General features: G+C 41.0%; 1 protein-coding gene across 1 annotated transcript in view; it reads right to left on the bottom strand.

Moving 5' to 3' along the window:
* Positions 1-26,230, bottom strand: part of SLC7A11 (solute carrier family 7 member 11) — a 58,289-nt gene that overhangs the window by 21,476 nt on the left and 10,583 nt on the right. Inside the window, exons 4-6 of the mRNA XM_009942553.2 lie at positions 21,406-21,531; positions 19,123-19,222; positions 15,991-16,035 (exon numbers count right to left, since the gene is read on the bottom strand). Coding sequence (XP_009940855.1) covers positions 15,991-16,035; positions 19,123-19,222; positions 21,406-21,531 — 271 coding nt within the window. The remainder of the gene's footprint in view (positions 1-15,990; positions 16,036-19,122; positions 19,223-21,405; positions 21,532-26,230) is intronic.

The raw sequence follows: 26,230 nt of genomic DNA on the forward strand, positions 1-26,230 counted from the left end.
GAATTCAAAATGAGAAAAATGGCAACCGCAGGTGCCTTGAAGCATTAGCATCTTAAAAGATATAAAAGGGTTTAAATGAGATTAAAAGGAGATGTCTTAACAGTACTGCTGTGCCATGAAGGGGGATGTCCCACAGATAAATAGTTTTCTCTGCAGAAAGCAAGGAAATGAGGCTTTTGCTAAGGACAGCCTAGCAGACTGGCTACTGGTGTGGGACAGCCCGTATAGCACACTGAAATAACTCTGTAAGAAATGGCTAAGTTCTGAGAGAAATCCAGAAAAGTCCAAGTCTGAGTTGAAATATGCCTTGGTAGCGTGCAGTAACTACAGGCACTGGAATGGAGTTCAAATGGGAATATCAACTTTTCTGTTTTATTACCTTCAGTGCTTTGAGAAAGGAAATATCAGTAAGCTGAAATTCTCTCTCAATAAAATTTAATAATACTTGAACTACAATCACACGCATAGGAGAAGAGCATATCTTGTTTGTTTGGGTTTTTTTTAAGTGATGAAGCAATGTCACAAAATTTTCAAAATCACCAGTAAGGCTGGATTTTCCTTTTTCTGTATCCAAGCTAAGAAATCTTAAACATAACCCTTAGAGAGTTAGTACTGAAACCCTTCTGCAAATCAATTTCCTTCCAGTTTGGATAGTGACATGAAATAGCCAGAATTATTAATCTTTTTCTATGATCTTGGACAGTATGGTCAATAAGACTTAGGATTTTGAGGCTGACTCATCTTTTCAATTGCGCTTTGTTAGCACACCCTCTGTCAATGTTGCGCTACTCTTCCATGGTAAAATCTTAAAATGAAAGGGATAACAATGGCTTATACAGAACTTACTGCACTCTCTATTATTCTGACTCATAATCAACCCATTAAAAACCATGTACCGATGCCATCAAGAAGCCCTACACCCTGGCACTCCATAGCACACCATCCAGTACCAGCCTCCCTGACATCTGCACCTGAAAGTAAGCCTAGAGAAAGCACCATCTCTGTGGACCAGGACAAATTTGTGTGTTAGTTTAGCAAAAGTGCTTGCATGGCTTGTTTTAGTAATCAAAATAAGCACAAAGCAAATGGCAGGATTTAGTCCACTGTGGGAGAAAATATTTTCTTAGGAGCAGAGAAAATATGTAATTCATTATAGTCCAGGGTAGTTCCTCTAGGATACCATCCTGACTCTGAGAAAAGTCAGCACTACGCCCAGGTCGCCTACAGCTGGGACCTACTTTTGCCTGCGTTAGCCTGCAACTAAGAAAAAGACTCTCTGCATGGCCTTCACAAGCACCATGCAAGAATCCTAAAGCGATTCTGCTTATTTTTCACGCCTATAGAAATATTTTGTCCTTAGACCCACAAGAAGCTCATCCTCTAATGAAGTTTTGCCCAAGGAAAACGATTTTCATGGTCTTCTATTCTCTTTGTGGATAAATCTTTAATTTTATCTGGTTTTGCTTAGCAGCAGTTTTGTTCCTGTAATAAACAGGTACGAAAAAATAAGTCATTCCTTCATTGTACGATGAATCTAATTCTTCTTTTCTCTAGAATAACCCCAACACAGAAGTTAAACCCCTTATCAGACTAGAGTGCTCCTATTCTCTATCCATTCTCATGATCTGTGGAGGAGGTCTCTCTGTTGCTGTTGGATCTTTTCAAATTGTGATATCAAAACTAGTCTTCTAAGGGACATTTCATTCCATCATACTTCAAAAAATTAAATACTGTTATTATATAGTCCATTTTTTTTGCAATGAACTAAACATAATGACAAGGTGAAGATGCAAATAACAGTACTTGCTCAACAACAAGTGCTACAAGTGAATGAGGATTGACATAATAGACCACAGCAGTGTAACTTGTAAAATGCAGATTATTGACTTCACAGCTCCTCTGGAGCCATTCTAATCTTATATAAATCCTCTTAGTTTACAGTTCACAGGTATAGGCTATACTGTAATTTAAATGATTGAAAACCCATATGGGCTGTTAGTTAACAACATTCTTTTCTTAAATAAAATATCACTGTCACTGTGTATTTAAAATTCCAACATTCTCACAGACAAATACCAAAGACAAGCTACACTATAAGCAATCCGCTTCCAGAACATCAGTAAACCCATAAGCACACACATAAAACAGCTACCATGTAGGGAAGGGGTGTGCAGAGGAATATGAATTTGAGGACTCAGTGGGTAGGAAGAACCTGTAGCCTCCTCTGATGGAAATTCAGCGATCACACAGAAAGGGATATGTTCATCTACAGGAAAGATGCACAAAGCCAAAGGGTCTGGTTTTGGTACAACTATTACATATCTTAAATACAAGTCAGCAATTTCACTACTTCTTAAAGCTGAACAACCAAGTAAGACAACCTCATTGAATGTCTCATCCGAAAAGACTGTCAAAGTTGAGTAAGTTATTCTGCTAGCTGAACCAAGTGGAATATATTCCTTTTCTTGTGTATCATAATACCGCTGCTATTGATAATTGGACCATGTTTATCTAAAGGATAAGTACTCTTGATGACATGCCACTTGTTAATAACTGTGCACTTGTAAAACTCCAATCTGATGCACATGAGTACAATAAAGAACATGCTAACCTTGCAATTTTAGTAGTTCACTCCTTTATTTGTGTTTTATACTTCTGTTTTGTATTTCATACCAGTAAAAAATGCAACCTCACTGTCTCTGTCAGTTAGTTGCCAGTATCAGCCTAGAGAAGTTTCAGATGGGGCTCTGATAGAAGGTTACTGCTAGTGGCATGCAAGATACTGCTACAGCTTCTGGTGTAACACCACACTCACCTAACACTGGCTTAGCACTCTGCGCTTTGTCATTTTTGAGGCTAAGCATTAAAGGGAAAAGGAAACAAAAGGGGCACAAAAGAGGCTCATCCTCTTCTGTGCCAGGAAAGGATGCACCACGGTACAGATCAGAACATCACACTGAATTAAACTAGCAGTCTCTGCTGTATATGACTGCCCATAAGTAGTGGGTGTTGGCTTGCTTTTACAAATAACAGCAAAAACGGATGTCAGATTCCCCGTTTTACTACACAAAGCATGTAACAGACACTGACAGTACCCATGAGCACAGACTGCTCTACAGCTGTGTAATTTCATAAGGATTTTCTTGGCTTCTGTTGGGTTTACAGTGAGATTTCAGTGCCATTTGAAACTCAGATTTAAATCTCAGACCAAAACATTCAGGCAAGCGCTCAGAATCACCTCTCTCATGGCTAATGCCATTGGTAAATAAGGAAAGAAAGGCACCAGCGTCAGAGAAAACCAGGCTCTGTTTTAAAGCAGGAAGGGAAAAACCCAGGAGAGGTTTGCCTACACTGCAGAGCAACATCAACACCAAAGTTGTACAAACCACGTATGCTTTCTTTCACAAAGCGTATAACCCCCACAGGGCCCTATAACTCCCACAGGGCCCAAGGTGACAAATGCAGAGGCCGTGGGAGCTGCAGTGACTATGCTTGGTATCAAAAGGCAGGCTCTGAGCCATCTCACTTGGGCACACACACTTTGTCACCTTACCCAGCTGTTAGCTCAAAGCATAGTCTGATAGCAGTTATCAGCAAAGTGCAATCAGGGTTTTCAGGCATTGTATTAGCATACTAAGAGACACGACATCACAGTTAAGCAAAAAACTGCCTCTCGAGCCAGTAATTCTTACGTAGACAAAAGGTTTGCTGATTTGGTCCGGTATGTCTTGCATGAAGGACTCCGTGCTGTGGCTGACGTTGTATACGTACAGACACAGCTTTACCTGATCCCTACATTGGACAATTTTTTTTTTATTTTTTTTTTTTTGGCCTCATCTGGTTATAACCGATCTGGTGAGTTTACTCACTTTCCCATCTACCATCAACGCACTGCTATCTTACCGCTTTTCCAGTAAATTCAGTCAGGACATCTGTTTATGAACCACCGAAACAGAATGAAAATGTCTAATGAGAAAACTTCACTGCAGCCAGGAGAAGAGGCAGGTTAGCCATGAGAGACGGATGATCTCTCCAGTGAAATACAGTATGTTTTACAGCTCTGGACCTTTAGCAGTACATCTGTCTTGCAAGGGATTTTTGTTCTTGCAGTGAATATTCTGCTGAGCAGCTCAGGGTTCCCATAAAGAGGATACTGTCACACTTCTGTACAGGTACTGCTATGTCCCTCAGTGCAAGAGAAACAGATGTTAAAATAATCTTGCATGTATTTCAGGTGGTGAAAATTAAGGAAAAGGTAGGGCAGTGGAAATTTCAAAGGTTACTTTGTTTTGTTGTTGCATTAACACGTGTCTGCTGGTAAAGCAGATTAGGATTTTGCCAACTACCTGGGGAGACTGTGAATAAATGTTTGCATTACTTCCTTAGCAAGGCTGATTCATAGTAACAATGATTCACATAAACAAACTAAAAAAAAAAAAAAAGGAAAGCAAACACACCTTGCACTCAGCAGGTTATCGCATCAGCAAGCAAACTCAGCCACAAGGGCTGGAAAGGAGCAATGCAGTGATGCGACGCCATGTGAGGCAGACACAACAGCCATCAGAGAGGCAGCTGGGGTGGCCACCACCCAGGGCTGAAGCCAGCATGCAGGCTCATCGAACCCTTATGCCTTGGGGCCACCAAAGCTCTGTGAAACTCTGAGGTGCTGCATGGCTCCACAATGGCCAGACAGCTCCGCAAACCCTCAGGGTGCTCGGCACCCCGGGGGGACACCTCCACCACTGAGGAGCAGAAGGGAGGGCTGGAAGCTCCAGATGAGTTCCCTGAATTTTGCTTCCTAGAAAGAGGTGCCACAGGCTTGGCAGAGGATGAGAAACCTGGTTGAGGGTTTGCCTCTGAAGCCTCCACTTCCGTGTAGATGTTTGCCTCTTGCGTGTACACTCCAGGCTACAACTTCAGCTGTAGGTGGTCATAACATCTTACCTCATCAGTGTTCAATTGAAAAAGGCAGTCATTTCTGAAAATCAAAATGCTGAAATATCCTCATGCCCTGCAGAAGTTATTAGCTCAGACCCTCTTTCTCCACTACTCTTGGATCAGAAAAAACAAGGCTGTGCATTATGGAAGCCCATGCAACTGCTTGTCCACTCATCCCACCACTCAGCCCAGGGGAACCCTCCCCTCCAGCAGACACCTCTCCCTCAGCAGGAGCCTGCCCGAACAATGCATTTGCAGAACTACAAGAAATCTTCAAAGTTTAAAGTGTTTCCAGAATTCAGAGAGATTTCATTCAGTCTTTTTCAAGTTGTGCTTCTTATCTTCAACCAGAGTCTATGTAAACAGAAACAAACATATCAAAGCAATTTCTTCTGAAGCATTGTCTTAGTGTAGACGCTGCCTTAGCGGGGAGACCGTCGCGCAGGCAGCCTGCTCTCCCACCCTGCCTTACCCTCCTCCCTCCTAACAGCACACACAGGAACAGAACCACTACTAGCGCTGTGTCCTGGCATCTATCAGTGCAGTATTATGGCCACTGCCTTTGCAATTTATCTTTTCCTGCTCCCTTTCTTTCCATCCTCCAGCTATGTTTGGTGAATAACTTTGATTTTTCAGTTAGTTGACTACCTTCTGGATTTCTATGCTGACATCTTTGGAATATGTTTATTACATTCTTGAAACATAAAAGTAATTGAAATCAGATACTATATCAATCAGGAGAAAAAAGAATAGTCACAGCACTATTAATTTCAGTACACTTATCCACAGCTAAAACCCAGTACAGCAATACCGATATAACCCAGCATCTATAGCATTCATTTTTGTTCTTCCATTTTTGCTCTCACTCTTCCTTAAACACCCATGCCAGGCATGTGCTATAAGTTAATTTTGACTATATGGGACAATAAATTTTACTACAAAAATTTAGGTGTGAAATCTGCATTTCCTAGTCCTGAATAATTCTACAGCCATCAGTTCAATTTGTGTGTGAGCAGGAGCATTTTATACAAGGAATATAAATGTTAGAACAGACAATTATACAAGTGACCTTGCCTTTCTTCATTCAATAGTGAATTATTAGTCTCCTCAACTATAATTTTATGAGACGTCCTTATTGTCTTAATTAATGATCAAGGTACAGCTTTGAAACCTTTACAGACGCTGCAGATTACATCAGTCTCTTTTCTAACTTACATGTATTGACTAGCATAAAAGTTTAAACCCTGTCACAGGTAGCTCTTCACTGCAGTCAATTTCTAAACAGAACATCACTTTTTTTTTTTACATTAAAATAGAAAGATAATAAAGTGGAAGTAGGAGATAAAAAGACTGGAAGTCAGCTGAACCAATTCAAATGCTAAATTGGTGTTTAGAAAGCAGCTACAAATGACAAAGATACTGATGCCTGAAAACAGCACCCGAGGATCAGCTGTCTCTCATGGTATGGAATTGCACCACAGGACTCAGCACTGATATAAGAACCAAAAAACACGGGGTGAGAAAAAAATAAAGAAACTGCACAAGAGAAAAGGAAAAACAAAGAATAACATACGTTAAATGTGTGTCATGTACACATTCCTGAACTTTATAGGTTGTGATAGTATCCATTAAGTCAGTCCCTAAAGAAATGCGTAAGGAAAACATGCAATCTCTGTAAAGCAGTGCGCACATACAGCAGCAGCCTCTGACTGTCTGCAGAGGTAAGGTAGGAGAATGGTGCCCAGTGAAGTCTGCAGCCTTTTTGTTGTCCCTGCTGCTGAAGCCTTGCTCTCTGTGATTCCTTTTCCAGATGACAGGTGAATTCATGCAGTGAGTCATCTTCCCAGCCTCTCTGCTCTCTGCATACATTGCTCTGGTGAATTCAAAGCACTGCTCAGACACAAACTGCATGTGTCAAAGGCAAGGTGGAGGATTCAGGTTTGCAGAGTGTCTCTCTGTGTACATCTGGATCACTCTGGACTCAAACTGCATGGCACACCATGTTTTCCAGCTGTGCTCTCCGTTTCCTCCCTCTCTTATGACACAGCACAGCTGTTGAGGAAGACCCGCTGCACCCATGGGGAAAGGGACACCCAGGTGTGACGGGAGGAATTTGTGTTTAACAGCCTAGAAGAGGGTAAATAAGAACTAAAGAACTGAATCTACATCCTCAATTAATGATGAGATATTATATATAGTAGCTAGCATGCTGGAACTCTCAAAATTGCAGGGACAAAGAAAAGTCTGCGCTACAAAGTATGGGGTAACCCACATTATCAAATCCAAAAATCTAGTTCAAAGTAAATGAAGTTAAAAAAAAAAAGAGCACAACTACTTGGATTTTAATTTGGGTTACTAATTTCAACTCCATTCTGACCTTTTCCCTGTTTTAACTCAAGCTGCTAACACAGTTAAAATCACAGTCTCTCTTGCTCACTCTACCTGATTGGAAATATTTAGTGGATTCGGTGACCCTCCTCAAATCCTATCACAGACACGTCCCAAGTATGGCTCACCAGCAAGCTGCAGCCCTTGATACATTTGCGTCTGTCACATGTGGCTCACTTAATTGCATCCATTCTTAGCAGAACCAACAGATTGTCAAAGTCAGGGCATTTACAGCCCATCTTGTGGAAGGTGGGATGGAGAGGGAGAGACAAGGAGAAGCTGGAGCCAGAACTCAGTTGAACCTACCACAGCATCTGCTGCTCCAGCATGGATTTTTCCTTCCAGGTCCTTTTGCTTGTGAGTCTAAATGTTCCACTCACTGACATGCAGGACAGTGCAGCAGCAAAAGCAATATGTCCTGAAGGAAGTCTGGTGGCTTTTTATAAAAGCTTATTATTCCTTATTGATTTACTGGCATCCCCATTAGGAATCTGGAGGCATTGCAAGAAAATCTGACTGCAATACTACTATGTCTAAGCTGAAACCATAGCTGGCCAAAGAGTATCTTCAATACTTCCCTCCCCAGCTTTGCAATTGGTTTTGAATCCAAGCTGCCTTCAACTATCACCAAAAATTAGCTAAGATCAGGTGCAAAATGAAGCAATAATTACTCCTTCCCACCAGCAAGTTTTCTTTATGAAGCATATCATGTCACAGCTAATGCCTGCACTGCCTCCCACATAATATTTTGTCAAGCAATCCTTGGTCTGCTGTTGTACCCATGGTCTTCAAGTGATACGGTTGGGAAAACCTCTGTGTACCAAACTATGGGACAATGAAAGTCTCCCAAACTAGGAGTTTTAGTGAAGAAAGTTTATAAATAAGAGCAAAGCAATTCAGAATATTTGGATCCCACTCATAAGAGAATTTGCAGCTTGCAGCAAAAGAAGGAACAGCATCCGTTAACCCCAAACAATATTTTTTTTTGTGAAATGCAAAAAATTAGTGTTTATACTGGGTTTTCAGAAATCTGAACCTATCAAAAAACATGCATCCAAGACAGAAACACTTAGTTTCAGAAATGAATTATCAGTCATTTATGAAAAACTATAATGAATGGGTTGACGATGTGAGGCATGCAAGCAGTAAGTATTTAATAAGGTTAGGGAGAGAGCAAAAGGAAAGAAAAGTTCATTTTACCATGAAGAGTTTCGTGCTGGTGAGCCCGCTCCCCTGTGAGCTAGTAATTGTGTTTGAGAGGGAGAAATAGACACACAAATACTACGGAATGACATTCTCATCTAAATGCTTTTTCATACAATTTACAAATGGCAAAACCCATGCCTAGTTTTGTTTAAGTATATTTGATCTAATAAATAGGTTTTCTTATTCAGCAGATTCAACTCCTCATTAAAGGATTTTATAGTTCTGAAGACATGATTGTGAATCTATCATTTTATCCCTCACACAGTGCACAATTAAACTGTGAAAAGTGATGCTGGATTCAACAGTGTTTGGACACCTCATCTTCTGAGATGCTTAGCAGATTATGGAGGGAATATAGGTAGCCTACTATGCTGTCAGATGCAGTAAAATTTAGAAAAAAGATTTCTATTGAAGCGACACATAAAAATAGCCGGGGAAGGGCAATTAGAACATCCTCATTCTATAATGCAGAATAAGTATTCAAATAGAAAAAATAATCCAAGACACAATAATATATTGAAAAAAAGATGCCGATGCTCATGTAACTGGCCTGGCTTTCCCTTTAAGGTAATGTGATGAATTCACGTGAGCAAATGGGATTTGCAAAATATTTAAAAGATTAGCAGTTTTCTCTTTTGATTGTCTTCAGATAAAATATCACAATGTAATCCCATAATTTCTGCACTGAATATTGGGCACTGTAGCCTAACAAAGAAAATGAATTGGAGTCAAATGTATCTTTTGTGAGTGGAACAGAATAACACAAGAAAGATTTCAAATTCCAGGTACCAAAGCTATTTCTGCTTATATCTAGGCAGGATAGCTTCATCCAGTGTCAGACAAAAAAGGAAGGAACTGTGTTTACACCCAGCTACTTTGTGAGAAAGGCTTCTCCAAAGCTTATTTAAAAATAAGATTGTATCCCCATGGGGAACACCCCCAGGTGCTAGCTACTCGAGCAGGGACCTACACAGCCTTCCTTCTTCCACTGATACCACATGAGCCTTTACAGGACTGGGACCTACAGAAGCCACAACCAGGGTTTAATAAATCTGCTAAAGCCTTCAGTTCAAGGAGTAGGTGCTTAGATTTTTAAATCCACATAAACTTTTTTTTTGTTTCCTGTAGCCCATGGCTTACCCTCAACCTTGAAAGAACACAAATGCTCCAAAATGAAGCCAGGAGGTGATACTTCCCGCTCCATAAAGGGGGTAAAGAAAGGTGAGAACGGAGGGAGACAGGAGGAGAAGAGATGAAGTAATGCACCCTTCCTTTACACAGCAAGTTTGTGCCTAAGCCAGATCTCTTGAGTTCCAGTTCAGTGCTTCAACTACATTGTCTGTCTTTCCTGACTAAAAAGCAGTAATGAGGTGTGTTTGAAATGATAGACAGCATAGCTACAGGGAGACAAACTTCTGACTTTATTCATTTTCTGGTGCCTAAGATAATCAATATCAATATTAATATTCCTCTTCAGGGTAGAGCTTGTCATTAAATTATAAAATAACAAAAATGAACAAAGAAGCAGAGAGGCAGAAATGGCAAACACTTGCATCCTTTCAAGTAATATTAAAAATAATCTTCATTGTTATTATTACTAGGAATAACTAGTCAGGGTCTAGATTGGTAGTGAGCAACAGTGCAGTTCAAGATTCTGATTGACTTTGGAAGGGGGTGCATCGTAACATGAAGTACCAAAAATCAGCCGGCTACAAACAGCTCCGGAGCTGGAAGAGTTTTAGTGCCTTAGCCACTATTCCCTTGCCATCCATCTGCATCTCTATGGTGCGTAGACACCCTGAAAAAATGCTGTAATACCACATTTCTCTCAGTCTTCAAAGATGCAAAGTCTGACTTTAAACATTAATTAATACAAATAGGTGGTACATATTAGATTAATTAGACATGACACACTATTTAAACCCAATATAAAAACAGATTACATCAAACATTTTGATATCCTGATTTTACACTATGTCTGATGACCTCAAGCTTTGGTGATTTGCTATACAGCTACTGCTTTTTGATTCCTTAGAAAAGAAGGAATAAATGAAGTGAGAAGAACACTGGAAAAATCTAATAGACAAACTGACTAATCTCAGACCCCAAGGTCATAGCAAAGCAATTCATTTCTTGGCTTTTCAACAGCACAAGACATGATTTATCAATCTGAGACCAGGCTTATAAACACTATACATCTCAATAATATGTTCTTTGCACTGTGTAACTTTTTAAACAATGATAGAGTGCCTGGGCTGGACCAAAGTTATTTTACAAACAGAAACAGAATATTTGCAATTAAATGCTCCAATAAGAGAAGGGGAGGGGGGGGAAAAAAAAAAAAAAAAAAAGAGGTAAGGATTATGCCAAATAGCTATACTTAACTGTAGCTGCAAAGGAAAATAACTTTTTGCTGTAAAATACTTTCAGAATCAACATCCTTTAAAAATCTCTTATCTATCATTTTATACAACTGAAATTGAAGACCACTAAAGGAAAAATATTTCCTAAGTTCAACAACACTAAGAAAAACTTCCACTGACAAAAAATAACATGATTTTGAGTTAAAGGAGGACTGTGAATCAATACCTCTAGTTGTCCACTTCTCACAGTCCTGCTTGAAGTCGTTAAGGAATCCAAGTCTTAGTTTCCTTTCCCTCACAGTGAAATAATATTTTCTTTCTCTTCCAACAGCCACCTAATCTTTATAACGTGAAGCATTTGGGCTCATCATCTGCTTATACTGAGGACATAGAACATAATCTTTTTAAAGCAGGATTCTCTCTGGGCAGCGTCTGACACAATCTGGCCCTGACTTTGACGAGGCTCTGAAGACATTGCTGTAATGTAAGAACACTCCTGTGTTAATTTCTCATCTGGAGTCCGTCAAAATTCCTGACAAACCAGAGTGCTGATCCTCGACTCCACTCTGCCTGGGAAGGGAGGAGGGAACTGCTGTTCGGGCATGAACGGCTTTCAAGGTCTTGACTGAAAAAGCTTGGTCTGTTTCTTGAGAGTACAGAGTGGATGCTTAAGAATACAGATGAGCTCAAAGACTATATATAAGAAATAAGTTTGAAAGTTCAACATGCTTGATTTCCAGTCCTCTAAATTTACTGCTCCAGGCAACACGGGTCCTGCCAATTTTCAGGTGACAAATTCTCTCTTAGAGACCCGGCTGTTCCTTCATTCACTTATTATTTAGACAATGCAATACGACCTCAGTTTGAGTAGGGCTGATCCTTATAATGTAAGAAAACCAAAAAGATCAAAGCTGCACGAGACGTGGCTGCATGAGGTTATTTTGGTGAAGCTCTGCTTCAAGGATTATTCAGATATTTCATTTCAAGCAGCAATCGCTATCAACCCAGCACACATATGTGAAGCGTAACGTTCAAAAGTAAAAGAAATTTGTTATTACGCTTCAACGTTGTTCCACATATTCTTGATAATAAAATTATTTCAGGCTCTTTTAAATAAAACTGTACATTAAAGCAACTGAACACTGCAGCCACAGCTCCTTGTAAAACAAACATCAACTTCATGTTGCTTCAGGTCCTACTAATGCTGTATGAGGGAAGGACTTTAACAAAGAAGAATAAAGAAATGAGTCCAGGCTTAAAAATAAGACATCAAAAGGGGCTTTAGCAGGAGACAGAAACAACTACTTTTACATCTTACTATAACTGGGGTTATAATAATGTCCTTTTTCTTACACAAAAGAAGGAACCATGACATTTCCAAAGTGAGAATTCAGCATACTTACAAAAGTCTGTTCAAAAAGTAGTGCCATTCACTTTCAGATTTTTTTTTTCCTTTTTCCATTCTCCCTTCTGTAACTTAAAGGGTGCTTGCTCTCCACTTGGCTCATTTCCACTGCATCTGTGTCAGCTCTCCCTATCTGGCATTTCATATCACCTAGGTATGTCTGTGCCTCGGGCCCGTAGTATTTATCCTATTTATGGACATAATCTACAATTGATTGTGCCTGAGCAGACTGCTGCACCTACACAGACTCCCACAGCCTCCAGGAGCCCTTTCTGCCACTCCGAGGGAGCACAAAGGCGGCTTTCAGCTGGGCAAGGTCACGAGCATCCCCCCTTCCCCTGCCTCTCGCCTATATTTCCAATGGCATTTGCTGGACTTCAGCAAGCCTTCCTGGCACCGCACACACACAGCAAACACAGCAATCCCTATCTGGAAAACTTTATTGTCTAAAAGTAGATGTTTCCTACCTTCCTGTGCACTTGGGGGTATACTCCCGGGCCCCGACCCATCTCTCTCTCCCTCCCCCTCCACAATACCGCAAAGGCAGAGCGGGAGTCCAGGCCTCATCACGTAAAAAGGAGCTCAAAGCCAGGTTTCCATAAATATGGGCCCTTGGCAGCTCCGCTGCAACTCCTTTCTCTGCCAGAGCAACTCTGCATTCCCGTTGCCGGGGTTGCGCTACCCTCCCCACAACTCTTTCGGTACACTTCGCTGCGGGTCTGCAGCAGGCTGGTTGGCGTGGGGACGGCGCTGATCATCCATCTCGGCACCAGCTGTCAGTTACTTGAAAAGCTGCCGCACACCTGGAAATACGTGACTGTGACTGATTCTCAGGCAAACATTTACCTTGGCATGCGCGGTGCAGAAGGCATCACCATGCTCACCTCTGTCGCTGTAGGTAATTTGCATCCCTAACCACTGACAAATATTACAAATTGCATACTTGGAGCTGTTACAGGCTCTAAGTGGTTCAAGCCTCTACTTCCTTCTTCCCTTTCAAAAACAGCTACGTAATACCTCCACAGCACTGTATGCAACCTTTAACATAAAACATACAGTAAGAATGAAAGGAAAGATGGCATTTTAGGTATATTAAAAAAAAAAAAAAGCAGTGGAGTTCTGATAAACACCTACAATAGCAGCACGATTAGCGGCTCACCTAACGCCTGCATTGAGCTTGGTGGGAGCCAAGACACTTGCCCATAGGATTAGTCCACGATATTCCCTCGCCCTGTGTCTTTGGGAACGGTGGTGGACCAGGCCCCTGTTCACCAGGACGTCTTTCCAACAGAGCCATTCACAGGTGGCAACTGGATAAAAAAAATTATTCCACCTGTTTCATTGTTTTGGGGTAACTGAGTCCAGAATCCCCACTTAGGGGTGGTGCAGAGGTCTCTGTCAGCACAGCTGGTAGCAATCCATTCACCCTGTCATCACCTGTCACTTATTTAGCAATGTTTAAAAGCCCTGTCTCTTCTACTGTATACCTGTACCTCTGCATGGAGACTGTGATCCCAGGCACCCTGCTGTAAACACTGAGCATCTTCATCTCAAAGTGCAACCCCAAGAAGAAGAATGATGAACGGAAGCTTTAACAGCTTTACAACAACATTGCACATGCAACATGGAGGTGTTTTTTCCAGAGCCATCCTGGAATACACCGAACCAGCCAGGCTATATGGCTTGCCCCCTGGTCCTGCATCCTGCATTAGCAGCACAATTAACTTCAGCAGCTCTCCAAGGGTAACAAGAATAACAAAGAACCTCTCCCAGGATGAGGGCGGAAAAAAGAGTGTCTCCCTTCCTCGCATCCCAGCTGCAATGAAGAACACAGCTGAACACAGCAGAGGCCAACACGTTCAAAACTATGCACTCCTCTGACTCAAACCACAAGGAAAAAAGTCAACATAAACCAAAATAGCTGTAATGAAAATTACCAATAATTTCAGTTAATCACCATGCAGTTAAGAGGACTGCAGAGGCATATAAGTGTATGAAAATTCCCAAAGGGTGGTAGGCATATGCCTGTTTAAAAATGCCACACAGTATTGCTTGTAACTACATGATAATTTACAAATTATATTGCTTCTAGCAAATGCTTTTGATCACATCAGCAAGACTCGGGCTCCTAATCCATCTCCCCAGAATTTCCTGAAGCGGTAGAAGTCTTGGACTGGAAATACTTCACTCCTTTATGTAGTTTCACATTTCTTTTCAAGTCAGTCTGCCACACAACAGTTTTTCAAATGCAAAAAATGTGGGGTTTTTTTGTTTTTAAATGTCTGCCTCCCCTGACTTTATAAACACACAGATCCCTTGGTAGTTAAACCCAGATTTGTTGCTAGATCATCTAGCCTAAGTTCCTGTGTGTCCCAGCCCTGGGAAGCATTAGCCAGCTGCTGTCCACCAAGCCAAAGGACGTGTTTTACCTAAAGTATGGCTTCTAAAAAAGTGCTCTGAACTGAAGATTAACAGTGAAAAACCCAATTGCACACAGGTATCTGTGCCGATGATTAGTCAACCACCTTGTTAAATATTAATGCTGTATTTTCTACCTGCATTTGTCTGGTTTCAGCTTCCAGTCATACATTCCTTGCTATACATATCCTGATCACATTAAAGAGTCCGTTGACACCCAAGACCCCTCAAAGGCACTGCAACAATCCAAATCTGCCAGTCTTTCTGCCATCCTCCTGGTTTACCTCCAGTTTCTTTATAATTATTTTCAGGTCTCTGAAGAAAATACTGAACCGCACCAGACTTGGTTCAGACATTGAAGAAACCACCTAAAAACCTTCTGCATGCTCCCCTTTGACAGCTGTTTGGGGTTTTTTCTCTTTCTCTACCTGTCTCAGATGTGTAGCTTCATATTCTTTGAGCATACAGTTCTGGGGGTGCTTTTAAATAGTATGTTATTTGGTACCCAGCCAGGTATCTTCTTTAAAAAAACCCAAGAAAATTGTATCTACCCCTTAGTTTTTAGTCAAGTGAATTGTTAATTTCCTCACAGAACAAATTCATTTGACAAGGCATATTTTCTTTAATTTTTAGAAAAGGTTAATATTATTTTACTAATGGCTGCATGTACCAAAACATATCTACCAAAATAGACCTGCCAAATCAAACTCTTCCTAACAGGACAGCTCTTCTTTCCATATTTTACAGACAGGCACTGTGAGAGTATTCGTCTCTGGTTTGAAATAGACTCCCACCTATATCCCCCCGTTTGGCTTAATTGGATTGTATGCTGTGCTGTGTGTATTCAAGATCCTGCAACTGTGAGACATCTAAAACAAGTAGAACTAAGTATTTGATTAATATTTAAACATAGCAAAACTGCCAAATATTGCAGCAGAGAAGTTTTTTGGGCGAGATTTCCCTGACAGGATACCAGTAACTTCCACTAAAAGGAGCCACTGATAGTTACTTGTGTCCTGAGGGGGAGAATCAGAGCCCTGGAGATCTACTTAGTTTTCTGCTTTCTGTGCACATAAAAGCAGAATACATAACAAGGTCACAACAGGCCAAAAACTAGCAAATCTTCAAGCAGTTGCAATTCAAATAGATACCAGATCTGCTGGAAAGCACACAACTTGACCAGCATGCAGAGTTTCTGAAGATCACTACTTTTATAACATTTTAAATTTTACAGATGTTTTTCAAAAGTCAAGAAAAACATTAGGTACATACTTTTCAGGGTTTTCCACTTCTTCAGTAACAAAATTGAGGTAAAACCTAGAAAAGAGTTATAAAATGTATTATAAGGGCTTGGTAGATATTGATTCTGTATTTCTTTCCCAAAGAACTAACAAGACGCCTTTAGTCAAGCACTGCTGTTAACTATAGTAGACTTTGCAGACCCATGTTTGGATTAAGGAGAGTGTGAGATTTAACCTTCCCTCATCCCCACACTAAGGAAAGGAATGCTTAGAAAAGACAGGAAAGCAGAAAAAAAACCAAAAGCTATTCAATGTCGGTGTGGAATTAAATTAATTTTTTTTCCCCAGCATACTAGGCAAAATATGGTTTACCCTAATCCTATACATAAACACACACACACCCTCAAGCCTCATATTCTATTTGTGGCTGTAGTCTTTTACAATTTCAGGTTATATTGGCAAAAATTCTCATCAGGGTACTCAGCAAGGACTTCTTAAAAATAAAAATAAATGAAGCCTCAAAAAACCCATCCTAAAACTAGGATTTTGACACTAGTGTCATATACGGTCACAAACCCAGGCTGCTAATCCTGCATGTTCTTGCACATCCTCCAGTACAGGTTGCACTCTGGTCATATTCCAGCAGATGCAAGAGACAGATACATACAGGAATTCATAGGAACTACTCACTGAGCACAGCCCTGTTTACAAAGGAACCGTAAGCCTCACAGTCACTGAATCCTCTGTTCTGCATTTGTTAGCACTGGGTCTGTGCATCGCTGGATCACACAGATGTGCCTGGCTCAGATATGGGCACAAAGTCACATCTTGGCTAATTAAACAGAGCAGTCAATACAGTGTTTATGCTGGCTTTCTACTTTTATACAGGAAGACAAATTATATCTGACGCAACAGTGCTACAGTGAATAAACAAATGGTACCTGATCTGGCAGAAAGTCTGGGAATCTTTCTCCATCACAAGCCTTGGACCAGATTTGGGTTAGCAGAATGAGTTAGTGCTGGCTCACAGTTTTAAAAAAGGTGATTTTGTGACCAAGCATGAAATTCTGTAAAACTAGATTTGCCATCTTATACAACCTCAGTACTTGTTTCTAAACTTGATGGTGCACAGAGCACAAAAGAAGAGGTTGGGGTAGTTCAAAGGAGAGATGGCTTCTGATGAGTAAGACGTTCAGCTACTTCTTTCTGTTCTTAGCCCTGCTTCTAGACAGAAGTAATTTGACAGCGCTGCACCAGTCCTTTTATTGACACAAAGACATGCTTCCTTGCACTCTTTTCTCTACTCGTCCTTTTTCACCCAGCGTTTTATTTACCCAATAGCCTACACTTGCTCCTCACAGGATGAACCTACACATACAAAAGATATTACCTTCGTTTTGTTTTTTAAAGCTGTACCATTAAAAGTTAATAGTCTCATAGGCTATGCATAAAATTCTGCCTGCATCCTGGGACACAATACCAACACTTGCAACACTCCTTCACATTCAGCTTATTGGACTGATTTAGCCCCATGAAACTGATAGTGCAAGGGTATTGACACTTCACTTAATGGTCTGCTCTTCTGTGCTCTGAGGCAATCAATTTGAGCTGGTGACAAATAGGCAGCTGGGAAGAACCACTAGCCAAATTGGGTCTTTTCCTGCTAATTTCTTTTATAAGTGTCAAATAAGGACCCCAAAATAAAAGTCAGAAGGTGTAACAGAAAAACAGAGATTATTTTTATTGTAGGGGTTTGGAATGTTAGGTGAAAAATGGAAAGAAATGGGAAAGAAGAAACAGAATAACAGTATTTTTGACGTAGAATTTTACAGTAAACAAACTCTATCTCAGTGATGAATAATATTAAAGAGCTTTTAAAATTGCCTTCATAGAAAAATGTACAGTTAGGTTAATATTTTAAAAGTGAGAAACCATCACACATATGGATATGTGAGACAGAGGCAGTTATACGAGAGAGGGGGAAGAAGGTAGAGACTGTCTGCATAATGAGTTCCACTTCTTTGAGGCTTCAAAATGCCAGGCTCTTTTCTTATATATCTATCACAGATAAAGGCTTTGACTCTCTTGGGTGCCCCCCCCCCCCCCAACTTCTGTTCAGTACTTCACTGTGCATGTTTTTAATGCTCCTGCAACCGGGGACTTACAGACAGGCAGAGAACTCAAATGCTCGGCCCATTGTCCCTCTGAATTAAATAAATAAAACCCTTATCTCTCAGCCCTCGCCTTTCATGCAGGGTAAAGAACTAGGCTGCCTGTGAGGCTGTGGAAGGGAAAGGGAAGACTGCAGACAAAGTTATCTCAAAATAAGCCCACTCTGTGCATTGTAGTCCTTTTTTCCCCATACACACACTGCTGCTTGAAAAGCACATTGGCGCTGTGCGATGTGGAGCCCTCCCTAAGCATGAATAAATAGTAAGGCACATTCAAAGAGTGGCGGCACCTTTCAAATCAGCTGCTGTGTACTTTGGTGGAGGAGAGGGAAAGAACTTGAAAGAAAGTTCTTGTACTTGAAGGCAGATTCTCACACCTTTGCTCACAGTCAATAGTACTTGACTTCTATGGAAGCCAGTTGCACTTCTTGTTAAGTGAGGTCCTATTCTTTTGGAGCAATAGGCATAAGAATCTAGGGTTTTTATCTCGTTTTGTGGTCTATACAGATGTTATCATGGTTCGTTTATTATTCTTCAAATACTGCTCTTACAAAGCAAAGGCTGAGGTCCACACAACTTTGTAACAGTTCATAGATTTGCTTTTCATGTAATTACTGGCTTGTTCAACAAAAATTAAACTTTCATTATCCTTTTTGTCCTTTCTTCAACATACCTAACGAAATTTTCAGAACATTTCTTTCTTGTTGCCTTTATTTCTAGTCTTAAGAACAGAAATAAAAGTTTGATTTTTTTAGTGTTCAGTATGTGTTTATCTATTGTACACTGGAGAAGAAAAATCTTTCCATTGTAGAGCTGCTTGCAGAATAATTACTGAGCATATCGGACAGTGGTGAGATCTACCCTTAATACATGATGTAGTTTGGCAAAAGATGTAGACCATGCTGCTCATTTCTTCATACAAACAAATGTCTTTTTTAGAGCATATTAGTGTCTGTTTTCAGGACAAATAATTCAAGGTTTCAAGAACTTACCAGCCTGAATAGGCATACATCCCTGAATAGAAAGCAAGTGGTAACCCCAGAACACTGGCATCATTCCCCGCAAAGGCATTTTTAAAGTGCTGTGTTTCTCCTGCAACATCAACAAAAACAACATTGAAAAATAAGCTCTTCGGTCACCTACTACTTTAAAACAAATAAATATATCACACCATGGAACATTTAATCACTCAACAGTTCACTGACTTCAAGTTCTGCTCTTGACCTTAATTTCTGACCCAACCCTTGCAGCTGTAGTCTGCCAGCAATTGTAAAAGGTTTTGTGGCATCCCTAGTCATGCAATAGCAGAATTTGACCTATCAGTTTGTTTCAAAGCATTCTGAGCTTGCTGACACTCACTGCACTGTCATGTCCAGTGGGGACTTACATGAAAGAGCAGAATGAGCTCCATAGTGTTTGCTGTGGAAAATTTCACTTGTTTAACATTTTAATCAGAAGGAACTTTGCTAGCATGTCACTCACAAGCAACATTTTTAAGGCAAACAAACCCAATATCTTAAACATTTCTACCACTGAAAAATTCAGTTACTCCCTACTACATTATAGTCAGTACTGTATTAATGTTACACTGAGTAAGAATTACATATCTATAAATGCAAACATGTAAGAATTGTGTTATGCTTTTATTCATTGAGCATGCAAGGTGCTCTATGGTTTGTAAGACCTTCCTACAACATCCTGAATTTCCTGAGAAGCAATGATCCTCCACAGAAAAGGAGCAGGAAGAAGCAGAATTTAAATCTCTACTCTTTCCTCATTTTTTACTGAGCCCTCAGTCAAAATTCCCACTGAAGCAGAGGCTTTTTGGGTAAGGGAAGAGCTGTGGCCAGAGGAAGGCGGCAGTGGGGAAGCAGGGACGCTCTCTGAGCTACTTAAGGGCAGCAAACCCCATCCAAACCTGGGTCTGGCCTGCTCCAAAGGTCTAGGAAAAATGGGGCGGATGGGAACAGAGGGAAATTTTGCACATGAAAGGAGTTGAGGGAAGAGGCATTGCAACTGCCAGAAAGGAAGTGAAAAGCATGAAAACAGAAATAGTGAATCAGCAGAGTGCTAAACAGGAAAACTTTTATTTCAGAGTCTTTTGCTAACCACAGAGCCCCGCCTGTCCCTGAGAAACTGAGCTCGCTGCAGAGCCTAATGCTGTGCTGTCGACCCAGATGGGAGGCTTTGTGAAGCGTCATAAAAGAGCAACCCCAGGGACAGAGCCAACAACCGTGGTAATTTTTGTTAGATAAAATCAGCCACGGATTCGTTAAAAAGTGCTCCCCGTTCTGACCCTCTGCGCTGAATGGCTCCTTGTGCTTTGTGTAGCTATTGTCTAGCGTTATTGTAAGGAGACTGAGCCGGGGCTTGTCACCATCGCCCGCCCGCTGCCGATAGGGCTGGAATGGAAAAAGCCTCTTCAGGTAGCTGAGCATGTCAGTGAAAAGAGTTTCTATGCCAGCGTGGCTTTGCCCGAATGACTTCCAGAGAGCCAAGGAAAGGCCTGCGCAGCCATGTCCGTGCTGGGTGCTGCTGGGGAGAACAAAGGTGTGTTTTCACACTCCTTGATTATGCAGCAACATTGATAAAGCCTGTAGCCTAATTCCAGCCCTCTAAACACTTCTGCTTTCCTTTCCTGCACCTGGGTTAGCCCCAGACTATTGCCTTTAGCTGTATGCTTTGATTTTTCACTTGGAAGAAGTAAAGCATGCACACAGCATGAGCATCCAGTACTACAGCTATAGTTTCTCTTGGCAGTACAGCATCTTTAACTTCAAATTTTGCATCACCAAAGTGGTAGAACAGCATCCATGGTGCTGTTTCTTTTATATATTCCCCAACTCCGAGTCCCCTCTGCCACCGCATACCCAGAACTGAACAGGACTAGACACTAGCCCAGTTAAAGAACACATAGTCTGCCTGGACTAGGCATGTGCTTTAGGGAGGGGTATGCCCATCTGTTATAAAATCCATCCTGCCCCTTTCACAAGTTCACCCAAAAGGCAAATTACAGAGAAAAGCAATCCTGTCGCTCATTTGAAAACTGAGTCTGATCTGAATAGACTCATTGGCATGCTGAAGGAAATACCAGTTCATCCCAGTGCAGTTCCACTTCTAATCAATTACATGACAGTACAGAGCTTCAGTTAAACAAGCACAGACTAATTAAGAGATTTTGCTGCTATAAGCATTATTTGGTGGAGGCAGGTGGGGAAAGAGTGAGGAGGGTAAAGATAAAAGCACTTTAAAAGCATTTACTTTTCATTTCATACCTTTAATTAGCTGGATAACTCCAGGGACTATAATTATCAGAATTGCTACAAGCTTGCAAAAGGTAAGGAAAATCTGAATGCGGGCACTCCAGCTGACACTCGTGCTGTTCAGGACCATCACCAGAGCTGCAAAGGGAAAAAACAAAGTCAGAAAGAAATACTCATGCCGCTGAAATCACCGCAAAACCCTTTACAGCAGAGAGGCCACACACACAATAGGTACTGATGCATTAAAGGAAATACATCCCAATAACCTCCTTCAGCTGCTGCCCTCCCACTTCTCACATTCCTCTTTCAGACACCTCACGAAATGCTTGAGCTGTGCCCCTCTGTCTGACCCACTGCATGGCCCATCCGTCTCTCTGCTCTCTGCCTGGCTCCCTCCACACCAAATTACAGCCTCATTTACCCAGAATTGTTAGCTGTTGGTAGACAACGGGCTGGCAGGACCCTGCCTTGGATGAAAGAAATTGATTGCCCAGCCCTTATCACTCCAGTTTCTGTATCAGTACCCGTTTGAGTAGAGATTTGCATTTTCAGAGAACAATTCGTAATCATATTAAACTTCCTCACCTCCATTTAGACCCCGCATAAATTTGTCACTCACTACCTTATTTACCCTCATTTCTCCTTTCCACTCCTCCTCCTCCCTTAATGACACACCATCAGAGATGCTGGAGGGCTAGAGCGCAAGTAACGTGCCTGCCCTTGTTGGGAATGGTGAAGAAACAGAGACCTTTTACTTCCTGAAAACAAAGCCCAGGTCTGTGCCTCACCAACACAGAGAGAGATAACTCAGAAGGGCTTTAACGTCCTGCCTGCTCGGCTTGCGTCTCCTTCTGGGCCAGGGAGGACATCTTCTGGCCTTTACTGCAGCACTGGCTGGCAGGAGGATGGTAGGCCTTCTCATTTGAGTGCAAGTGATTCTAGCTTATTTAAATAATTACCCTGGCAAAACCGAATCAATAAAGGAGTTTAGCTATTAAAAAAAAAAAACAAAAACCTAATGAAATGAAAATGTGAGTCGTTTCATTAGATAAAAAGTCCCTTTTCCCCCTCTGCTGCAGGGAAAGGTAAATGCAGTCAAAAAAGCCTGCTCACTCATCTTCTCTTTCTTGCCATCACATGGAGCTAATGAATTAGCCCCTCATCACAGTCCTCCCAAATTTGAACTCTCTCAAGAGCATCGGTTTGTCGCTATCAACAGCCATACCACACATCACGGGACACACAAAAACACAAGTTGCTGTCTCCCGCCAGAGTCTGGGACCTAGTTTGTACGCACTAGCATTGTAAATCTGGCATGGTACAAGCTTTATGGCAGCAAAACCCACTGATTTACCACAAGTCTTTTATACAGATTCTGTTCACTGGCCAGGCCAAAAAAAGATATCATAAAAAAATCTTCTCAGTTTAAACAAAAAGAAGTTTTAGTTTAATGGAGAAGGGAGAAAATTCCAAGTAATCTGAATTCCAATGAGTTTTTTAGATATTTAAAAAAAAAATAAAAATTGCAGGGAAAAAAAAAGGTATTTTCTGGAATTTTTATCTGAGAAAGAGAGGGCCCCACTCTCAGATGAATAATTTACCAAAGTCAGCATAAAGTCACAACACTTCTTAATGTGAATTTTTCACCAAAAGTAGGTCAAAATATTTTTCCAGTTCTGCATTTCACCATATTTCAGACTGGGGCACTCTTTTCTAAGTCACAAAGAAACCACTTGGACTTCTGTAAAGTATCACTTGAGATCCAAATACTTACTTTTGGTGTATTACTTCGTGTATACCTATACTTGGCAGGCAACAGAAAATCCCAGGGGTCTGATTCATTACTCTGCTGTCGCAATACTACCCTGACATGTCTTCATTTATTTAAATGTTGAAAGATCCCTTAAGGTTGCTCCTGAGTATTAGCACGGATTAAGGCTCTCTCTTTTCCTAGGGCTTGATTACCAGGAAGGTTTACAGCTGTCATTTAGGTAAAATGTATTTTAAATGTTCATTTGACCAACAGTGTTTAAGTTATAAAGAAATCCAGAGCCATAAACAAGCACCGGCTTCTTTCAGTTTTCCTAGAAAGCTCAGGGTATCTCACTTTTCTTTCCCAGAAGATGAAGCCCAGGCACACGGACCAAGCCACAAGAAAGTGTCAAGGAAGAGTTTTATGTGTAAGAAAGTATCTGCAGTTTGACATCCAACTTATTTGGAGTTCAAGCTGACTGCAGCAATTGGTCTGTTACCTTACACGGGTCAGAACAGGTAGTGTGAGCATCCTCCCTGCAGAGAGCCTTCCTCGAGGTTTTCTAATGCATCAGTTTCACCTTCCCGATACACATATAAGAATGTCACTGGATGGTAAACTAGTATGAACACTAACGTCAACTCAAACAGAAACTCATAACCTTCCTTGCTGGCCAGCCATACACAAATCACAAGTCCCAGATCTGCATAAGAGCTACACTGGCTTGAAACGGAAAAGTGCAGGCTGGTATTTTCATGAAGACAAACTGCTTGTGAGCAGGCTGTGTTAAAAGCTTCTCCACCCCTAAATGTGAGTTCAAGCCATCAGATATTTCATCTGAGGATTTCTAATTAAATAGCAAAAGCAAAATGGACACAGCAAGGACCTTCCTTTAATCAGGAAGCTGAAAAGACACTACACCTGCGGTCAGTCCGGTGCACGTGCCGTTAGTTTTGATGGTCCTCTGTAAGCGTAAGTCCCTTGCAGAGTTGCATGACTGCACAAATGTAGTAGTTCAGGTCTCAGTGCTGAGGCTTAAGTTCTTAGAAGATTTGAGACCAATTTGGTGTTTTGGGGGATTTCATTTTGCTAGATTTAATAGGCTATAAGAATTTACAGTTGTCTTATAATTTTAGTCTTAGCAGTTCTATGTACATAACAGACATATGCTGGGATGAGGGGCTTATCCTGCTGTCACGTATCAGCATCACGCTAGTTGTGTTAGCAACTGGAGTGAAAGGCAACAGAGGAGTCATGAAGAAATCTGCTAAAGAGCAGGAAAAGAATATGACAGCAGTGCCAGGATTCAAGAAGGAAATTCTATATCTTCGGACTATGGTCATTATTCAGCACCTCTCTTCTATGAATAAGGGCCTTATGGGCATACTTCAAGAAACTGATTGCAGATGCTTTGATACAGGATCACAGCAAAGATCAGAAGGAAGCAGCAACTGCGCAGACAAAAGGACAGAGAAAGGACTCATCATCTCTAACTTTGCTAACTAAAAGCCAGACATCTAGTGTGGCTGCGCCCTCAATGAAGAGACAGCTGCCTCCAGAGGATGAATAATAACACCTCTTTCAGATGCCAATCTCAGATGAGATGTGTTGCCTGCAGGAAGTGTTTCTTTCCCTCTTCGTCCACTAACTCTATGGGGAGCATAGACAATTACCTTAAGCTAAACACTTAACTAAAAGCGAGATGAATCCTAACAGAGGAGAGTTTGGAGGGAGAACAAAATGGGGTTCACGAACAATGAAACAGTGGTAACTCCAATCATGTTGCTTTTCACCACCCCTTTCCCTCACATAGCCACAGCTACAGAAGGAGAACAAAACCTAATGGGAGAAGCAGCAGTAAGTATTACACTCTGGCCTACTTTTCAAGAATATATGTAACCATTGCCTCAGCCGGAAACCTAGGAAACTGCCCTCCCCTGACTTGTCAGGCTTTTAGGGTCAAGGCATTCACGCAAAGTAAAATACCCCCAATTTGCAGGTTGTAATGTGTCAATTAAAATGAAGTCACAGGAGGCACAAAAGCACCCATCAGAGGAGTTTTTGCTATCCCTGCAAGCCAAGAGATGTCTTAATTTAAAGTGTTTGCCTGAAAACTATCAGCGGTAGAGAGCAACATCTGTAACATCTGTAATGATGGGAAAAAAAAAAAGGAACTAGCTTTAAAGTCATATACACACACCAAATTTATGTCAATAAATCTTTGGGCTGGAGTATTTGCCAGCAAGCACTGATAGATCTCTACAGCTGACCTTGGTTTTCAACCATAATATTGCCTCTAACAGTCATAGCTTGGGGTATTTGAGGTTTTTTTGGCAGACCTTCAAAAAAGGGGGAAGTTAGACATTATTGCAGCATAAAATGCCCAAAATACACAGGAATGAGTGTAAAAACTTTAAAAACATGTGTGAGCTGGTAACCTGCTTTCAATCTCACGGTTTTTAATAGCCGAAACCCATTTATCTTCTTTCTGATATGGAGGCCAAGTGAAAAGATTAGAACAAGGTCAGCTACGATTGCATATCTATTCAGGTTACATGTTGATAGTACAGTTCAATACCTTTTCACAGTATAATTTATCCCTTCCTGTTACCAGTATATTTAAATTTACCCTTAGAAGAAGAATTAAAAATACAAATAAAGCAACAAATAAATCAAGGCGGGGAGTTGCACTGTCTATCACCATGCTTCGCAATGGTGTTTCCTTCATGGGAAGAAACAATAAATATGGAGGAGTCTACCAGCTTTCATTTAATTCAAGAAATGAATTTTTAACTCTTTCTCCTGAAAAGACCATTGTCAGCATCAGAACAAAGGAAGATGGTGTCCCTTCTGCTTTGTGTCCTGAGGTTGCTGTGTCCAAGAGAAATTGGGAATTTAGGCCTCATCTCCTGTTTTCATTTTCTTCAGCTGTCCTTCCCTGTGCTGGGGCACATCCAGGTTCTCTCTCCTCTGCCTGGCAACTTATTTGCATAAAAATTGTAGTAAATGGATATCTTTGAGATGCCTTCTCTTCTCTCAGGTACAGTTAAATTGACTGACTTTAGAAAAAGTTCATGGCAGACT

The sequence above is a fragment of the Opisthocomus hoazin genome, chromosome 5 (assembly GCF_030867145.1).
Source record: "Opisthocomus hoazin isolate bOpiHoa1 chromosome 5, bOpiHoa1.hap1, whole genome shotgun sequence".
NCBI lineage: Eukaryota > Metazoa > Chordata > Aves > Opisthocomiformes > Opisthocomidae > Opisthocomus > Opisthocomus hoazin.